This window comes from Sinocyclocheilus anshuiensis, unplaced genomic scaffold (genome assembly GCF_001515605.1).
Source record: "Sinocyclocheilus anshuiensis isolate Anshui unplaced genomic scaffold, SAMN03320099.WGS_v1.1 scaffold3813, whole genome shotgun sequence".
Lineage (NCBI taxonomy): Eukaryota > Metazoa > Chordata > Actinopteri > Cypriniformes > Cyprinidae > Sinocyclocheilus > Sinocyclocheilus anshuiensis.
The window spans coordinates 70,992-78,983 of NW_015548185.1; the positions used below are offsets into that span (position 1 = coordinate 70,992).

At 42.6% G+C, this 7,992-nt stretch overlaps 1 protein-coding gene across 1 annotated transcript; it reads right to left on the minus strand.

Moving 5' to 3' along the window:
- Nucleotides 1-1,943: 1,943 nt before the first annotated feature.
- On the minus strand, nt 1,944-5,709 carry LOC107704998 (myosin heavy chain, fast skeletal muscle-like). The gene is made up of 11 exons (XM_016508114.1): nt 5,509-5,709; nt 5,246-5,389; nt 5,014-5,170; nt 4,807-4,834; nt 4,026-4,137; nt 3,852-3,944; nt 3,691-3,754; nt 3,488-3,586; nt 3,301-3,404; nt 2,094-2,240; nt 1,944-2,021 (listed from the first exon to the last, which is right to left on the minus strand). Exons 1-11 carry the CDS (start codon nt 5,707-5,709, stop codon nt 1,944-1,946), a joined length of 1,227 nt encoding a protein of 408 aa, XP_016363600.1.
- Nucleotides 5,710-7,992: the final 2,283 nt, after the last annotated feature.

A 7,992-nucleotide genomic window follows, 5' to 3' on the forward strand; every position in this document is an offset into this window, starting at 1 on the left:
TAGATCCAGTCATTTCCCTGCTGTGTCCAGTACGCACTTTGTGCATTTACCTGAACTGCACAGAGAGCTTTAGATGTTCAGAGCAGCTTTTTGTCTGCTTCAAGAGACAGCAGAAGTCTCCAAATAGAGGGTAGCCTACTGGCTGGTGGATGCCATCCATTTGTCATACAACACCCATGGCATGCTGTGTCTCCTAGGACTTGCAAGTACACTCTATTAGAGGTGTTGCTGCCTCCTGGGCTCTATTGAATGGCGCCTATCTAGCAGACATCTGTAGAGATGCTGGCTGGTCTACACCCAATACCTTTGCGAGATTCTACAATCTCCGAGTGGAGCTAGTTTTTTCTAAGGTGTTGTTGAGTACAAACAGGTAAGTCCTAGGTGAACTGGTGGGTGTGGGTGCTTGCACACAGCGCCTTTCTCCTCTCTGAGGCCATACTGGAAAAACTACCTCTCATTGGTTTCATACAGATTACTTTATCAGAGAATATTTGTTTTCGATATGACTTACTTCATTTAAAAGTAGACACTTCAAGCTCTGCACAGACCCTGTGGCCAGCTTTCTCTGCCCGTTCGCTGGATTACGTGTACTGTTGGTTATTACTGTCTGCTTCCCTGCCTTGTACTGGTTGTGTCTAATAAACTGCAGATGGATCCTCAAGCTACTGTCTCGTCACAGAAGACTTCGCCGAACAGTGATCCAGCAGCTATCACGCAACTCTCATCAGAACTATCTGCACAAGCCAACCAACTTGCCATGCACCAGCATCAACTAACTCGCCTAACCACTTTAACGGAGGAACTGGTGAGAGCCGTACAGGGTCTGAGTCGGTCACCAGCAGTACATCCATTCACTGTTCTAACTGACCATAAAAACCTAGAATACTTGAGACCGGCCAAACGGCTCAATCCTCGACAGGCTAGATGGGCTCTATTCTTTACCCGATTCCACTTCACAGTCACTTACCGACCCGGGTCCAAAAACGCCAAAGCTGATGCTCTGTCACGATTTCACGAGGGGAGTGATCATACCAGCATGGAGGAGAACATTATTCCTGAAACCCTGCTTGTCGCACCAGTCCAATGGGACATTTTGACTGAGATGGATCTCTCTAACGCCACACATCCTCCTCCTCCTGAATGCCCTCCACAACTCACGTTCGTCCCAGAACAGCACAGAGATAAACTCCTGCATCAAGTTCATGACAACCCCAGCTCGGGGCATCCAGGTATCACAACAACCCTCCACCTTCTCAGAAATCGTTTCTGGTGGCCTACAATGTCTAAAGACACAGTCACCTTTGTGAATAATTGCACGGCATGCAACACATCCAAGCCTTCACGCCAATTACCCGCTGGCCTACTTCAACCACTTCCAATACCCCAACGTCCATGGTCCCATATTGCTATAGACTTCATCACGGACCTACCCAACTCACTGGGAAATACCACCATCCTCACAGTCATAGACCGCTTTTCCAAGTCCTGCCGTCTCATTCCCTTGCCTAAACTTCCTTCCGCTCTTGAAACTGCTGAAACACTATGTAACTATGTGTTCCGGTTCTATGACCTACCCGAGGTCATTGTGTCTGATAGGGGTCCTCAATTCACCTCTCGAGTCTGGTCAGGACACAAGATATCCAGCCCCTTTCAGAGCATTGCACTGATGACACTGAATGTATTGAATAGAAAATATCAAAACATCACACTTAAGACGTTTGACATTAGACTTACAGCTTCTTCAGCCTGGCGCTTGTAGGCCTTCACTTTCAGCTGCAGCTTGTCTACCAGATCCTATAGTCGGGTCACGTTCTTGTCTCCCTCCATCTTTGGGTGTAAATATTGCTCATGGTCTTACTTAAACTTTGTAAATTATAATGAAAGGTGTTAAATGTCTAAATCCAGTGTAGTTTTACCTGGTAGATGAGCTCCTTCACTCTCCTTTAATATTTGCGCACTCCTTTCACAGCGTCTGCACCACGTCTCTGTTCAGCTTCAACTTCAGCCTCCAACTCATGCACCTTCAGTAGAGAGTTATTGTTATCACCTGTGAAATCTCTGCCATGGCCAGTTCATCTAAGGGTTACTCACACTATGCGATCTGAACCATGCCCGAGCACCCCCAGAGTCTGGTTATTTTGGCTAGTGTGATCACTCCTATTCCTGCGCTCCACCATGGCCACCTGCTCCTTCATGTCTTCCTGTCCTCTGAGAGCTTCATCAAGGTGCAGTTGGGCATCCTGTGGCAATGTTCTTTTATTTATTAGTTGTCATGCTTTAGTTAATTCATGTATAATTTTCACATGATCAAACATATAATTTGTTTTGCAATTCCACATTATACAAAAAGTAGGGATGCACCGGTACCACTTCTTCCAGAACGAGTCAATACTGATACTTTTTTTATTTTTGGTACTTGCCGATACAGATACCTGTATTTTCAAAGCATTTGTAATTTTTTTTAAATTTTGGGTACAGTAACCAAAAAAATATGAATTATGTTAGCTGGCTTGATTTAGCAAACAGATATTTCCTTCAGTTATTTTCACATGTATTTATGCCCGTTAAAATGTATTGTACAAGCTTTTGTTACTTTCACTGTTAATTTTATTGCTCTATCGTATTTTGTCTTTAATTTTATAGCAAAGTGCACATTAGAACTGCTCTACTGCAGCGGCTCAGTACTGTAATCACAAGACGTTTTCCTGTAATAATGCAGGTGACCACTCCTTAGACAAAAATCTTGTAACAGCGATGAACAGATTATCTGAAATATAAGTCGTGTTTTTATCTGAAACGTGCTGCGACTTATATTCCAAAGTGACTCATATAATACAATTAAAGGGTCATGAAATGCCAAACTACTTTTTCTGAGATTTTAGCGGTGGTGTTTGTGTTGCACATCATAGAAGACAATGTTAGCATCCATTCATTTTAATTGTTGGAGAAAACTAACATTTTAATTTTAAAACATTAATTTTGAGATTTTTTAGCCATTTTTGTCTTCCAAGTTTAAAATCTACATCGTGTTGAAGTCACAGTTTAGCACCCGTTAGCCTGTAGATGCTGATTTTCTCATCAGCAGTGAAGCCCAGAATATCAATGGCAGTCTATTTTCACAACGACCAAATAAATTACATTATTTATCACAGAGTCAAAAAAAGAAGAAGTGTATTTTATATTGTGTGTCATACAGTATTCAGTTTATGCTGGTGTTTTCCTGATGTTCATTTAGTCAGATATATTTAATAGAATCTGGAAATAGTACTACTACTAATAATAATGAAGTTGTCCACATACATCTGCGGCAATGAACTCCTCGACATCATTGATACTCTTGACAGAGATTTCACCCTGGCTGATCATTGGATAGTCATAAGGGTTGGTGGTGATGAGCAGGGCCTCTATAAAGGGTTGATGTGCAGCACGTTATCAGTGTTCTCAAACATGGAAATAACTGAAGCACACAATCCTGTAGATTTCTCACCGAGCAGCTCTGGCTTGTGTCCAGTCATGAGCTGGTAGAAGATGTGGTAACTCCTCTCAGCAGACAGCTGGAATGTCACGCGAGACTTTTCAAGCAGATCTTCCCAAGAAAATAATGGTTAAAAAAGAAATTTGAGTTCAATTGATTGATTCACCTGTTAGAATCCTAATAAAAATATTTGGCTTAAAACAAGGTTGACTCACAAGTTTCAATATCAGCTGAGGCCAGTTTCCCAGTGGTCGCAAAGTGAATCCTGATGAATTTACCCTGCGGAGAGGAAATATTTAGAACAGCTTAGAATTTCCCATATTTGGAATGTTAAGTGAATTTGTATAATGCATTTCATTTGACCTCAGCAACTTACAAAACGAGAGGAGTTGTCATTCCTTACAGTCTTGGCATTTCCATAAGCCTCCAGCAGAGGGTTGGCTGCAATGATTTGATCCTCTAGCGACCCCTGGTGAGTATTTAAGTAATTTCATCATGTAGAATAATTCTGTCACTGTGCTTTAGATGATGTTTGATTTAGTGTAGTTACCTGCATTTTGCCAGGGACAGGTTCTGCCTTCTTCGGTCCAGACACAGCGATTGTTGCAAAGTACTGGATCACACGTTTGGTGTTGACAGTCTTTCCTGCACCAGATTCTCCACTGAGTGGAAAAGATGGAAAAGAACATATTTTAGAATATTAGAAATGACTTGTTTGATACGTTAGCTTTTGTTTAAGTGCTTCTTTAAAAACCATAATCGTCAGGCACTGCATTTTCATGCACACCAGAAATCTACATCAATGTACATGCATGGTTTTAGTGGCATTGTCTAATCCTCGTATACAAGCAACACCATAAGGAAGGAGGTTTCCCCCAACACATTTTTTTTTACTTTAGTTATCCCGTTTTTTCCCCATCACATGCCTATTAGAATGACGCTAATGCATTCACATGTTCATGTAAGCCACTAGTGTTGTCAAAAGACCCGGTATTTCGGTACCAAGTCGGTACTAAAAAAATGAAAACGTTACGGTACCAGTTTGCTTTGGTACCGAAATTGGTACCGAGAACCGTGGATTTTCACTGGTATCGGTACCGAATACTGAAATTTTGGTACCGTGACAACACTATAAGCCACACTCTCCAGCAGAATAGGCAGGTTTTAAAGCTGCTTTCTCTTAATCAATTAAATAGCCTTCACTTCAACATGTTTTAGAGTGCTGCTTTCTGCAAAAATGTTTAAATAGGCAGTTTTCTTAAGTGCATGGAAACACATTTACTTGTTTAAGTTCTTATACAAAAACCTTTTAATGATCATAGTCTACTTACGTAATCAGGATAGACTGATTCTCACTGTCTGAAACAAGTTCATAATGTTATTTTAAGTGAAACCACTAATCAGATTTTTAAATTTAAATTGTAAATTTATCAAAATATAGGCAGGCTCAGGTTTAGCACAAAATAAGCACACCTCAAAGACGATCTAATTTTTTTATTGGTTTGAAAATTGGATTGAAAATGTATATCCCCACTTACCAGTGAGCATGAACTGGTAGGTGTTGTCGGAGATGGAGAAGATGTGAGGTGGGGCTTCAATCCTCTTTTTGCCTCTGTATCCAGCCACAACAACTGAGTCGTACACTGGGAGCCACTTGTAGGGATTGACAGTGGCGCAGAACAAGCCAGAGTAGGTCTGAAACAGAAATAGTCCAGTTTTACAATGCTGCCATCCAATCCTAGGAATAAAACATGATTTACTTAGACTTACGTAGATCATCCATGCTGCGTAACGCTCTTTGAGGTTATACAGCACAGCAGTCTCATTGAGGTGGGTCATCATGGCCATGTCCTCAATTTTGTCAAACTTGGGAGGATTCATGGGGAAGATTTCAGCTTCTTTTACCGTGAGTGTCTAAAAAGCTTTCAGCAAGGGTGAGACATTTACTAAAAATGAAAATGTTTGATTCACGTGGCATATCATCATGCAAAATTGTTTTACAGAAGATCATTACATTTTCTAATTGTACTTACTTTCCCACACAGAGTTTTGACAGTAACTTTGCCACCCTCTCTACTAACAAGAGTACCCTTGAAGTACATGTTCTTTGGCTCTGCCACGAAGAATGCCGTTTTGGCATCAAAGGGGTTGTTTTGAGCCTCGATTGTCTCTCTTTCTGGCTTCCGGAGGTAAATGGCCGCTGGGCCAAAACACTCCATTTCATCATCTCCCATAATTGCGGTTTACTGTGACAAATGACAAAGGAGAGAATGTGCTGAGGGTCATTCACTCTAGTACTATAGAGCAGTGGTTTTCAAACCCTGAGACTTAAAAAATGGGTCGCCAGGATGATTTGAGGAGAATGTAGGCTATATATGCATAAAATAAAGGTATGCAACAAAGTTCAAGACTCAGAGAAGAAAGGAGCGGGAAATGGCAAACTTTAATTTAATAACAAAATAAACAAAGATAAACAAAATTAAAGTAAGCAGCTACTGCCTCACAGCAGAATCCAGTGTGTATTTGTGTTTGCGCTGTTTTTGCATCGCAGAACATTGTAGCCAATCACAGACATATCTGTTGATTTCTGCAACACAACGGCCAGAGGCGATTCAGTTAGTCAGAATCCACTCACCGCTTAAAATGCCTGAGTTTTTGTTCAGTCCTGAGTTGTGGAAGCTTGTGAATCCTCATTATAATGAACAATGTGTAGACGCGATGTGCATGAGAGAATAATTGTGCCGTGAAGAGAGATTCATTGATTATAGTGGAATTTTCTGAGATAAACTGAAATGAGTGACAACTTTTCAGTGATTAAGGGAGCGCTCTTTGAATGCTTTCTTGGCTATATATAGACCATTCAGAATTTGAATGAAAGTTTTGTTTTTCATGCTGCTAAGAGGACAAATGTGGCATACATGCTGCAAAGTTTCGGGAGTGATATCTGCACATAAATGGGGGATTCTCTTGAAATCGCAATGACTGACACGATGATAATAATAACAATGGACTGGACAAAATATATGTCAAAATATATGTGCATGAAGGCTAAAGCAGCCTCACTAATTTCAGCAGCACAGACAGTGATTTGGCTCTTGAACAGAGCATCCTTCCGGAGCTCCTCTGTAGGACTCGAGACCGGTCTGTGGCGCAGTTGTCGCTTCCCGGCGGCACTTCCCTGCTTCAAGCCTCTATCTATCTATCTGCTATAACCACTGCTATAGAGTGTGTCACGGTCTGTGGTTGCAGTGAAGCACACAACGATTGAGGTAAATGGAAATAACAGTCTTTAATCAGACTTCAAATCAGGACAAATAGCAGGAGCAAGGATAACCACTAAACAACATCAACGCAAGACAAGGAAACTGAGGAAATCATAGGGCTTATAAACACACGAAACGCAATCAGGGAGAACAGAAACAGGTGAGGAGTTATCCAGGATAATTAATAGAACACAGCTGAGACAAATGGAACTTAATACAACAGGAATCAAACCAAATAAGGACAAACAGGAGCATACACATGACATAACAGTTACACCGGGAGGGGGGGGAAGGCTGGTGCAGGGCAGGAACAAGGTGGAGACAAGGAGGGCCTCCAGGGCGGATCAGGGGGCCATGGCGGAGCAGGCAGTTCAGGTTGCCATGGCGGATCCTCCGTGGCCTTAGCCGGCTCGGCCACGGGCATATGGCCTCCCCCCAAAATTTTCTTGGGGAAAATTAGGAATTCTGGGGGGCACTTGAGGGTGCTCTGGCGGAGCGGGCACTTGAGGGTGCTCTGGCGGAGCAGACTCTGGGGGGCGCTCTAGAGGAGCGGGCAATGGAGGACGTCCTGGAGGAGCAGAGCTGGCTAGCATGGCTAAGAAGAGACTCTGCCGCAGCGCACCCAGTCTGTCCTCCACCGCAGTCATCTTGCTTGTTTCTGGTTTTGCGTTCTGTCAGGGTCTGTGGTTGCAGTGAAGCACACAACGATTGAGGTAAATGGAAATAACAGTCTTTAATCAGACTTCAAATCAGGACAAATACCAGGAGCAAGGATAACCACTAAACAACATAAACGAATGACAAGGAAACTGAGGAAATCATAGGGCTTATAAACACATGAAACGCAATCAGGGAGAACAGAAACAGGTGAGGAGTAATCCAGACACAAATAAGGAACATACACGACAGAGTGATTTCACATGTTCATTGTAATGAAGAAATTTACTACTGATTTCATTAGTACAGTTGTGTTTGTATTCCAACAACCTTATTTCTGTTGTGATCCCATCCAAGCAGCAGTGAACACACACACACACACACACACACACACACACACACACACACACACACACCTAGAGCAGTGGGAGCCATTTTTTTGCTGCGGCACCCGGGGAGCAGTTGGGGGTTCGGGGAGCAGTTGGGGGTTCGGTGCCTTGCTCAAGGGCACCTCAGTTGTGGTATTGAAGGTATTGAAGGTGGGAGAGAGCGCTGTACATTCACTCCCTGCCGGTACGAGACTCGAACCCGCAACCT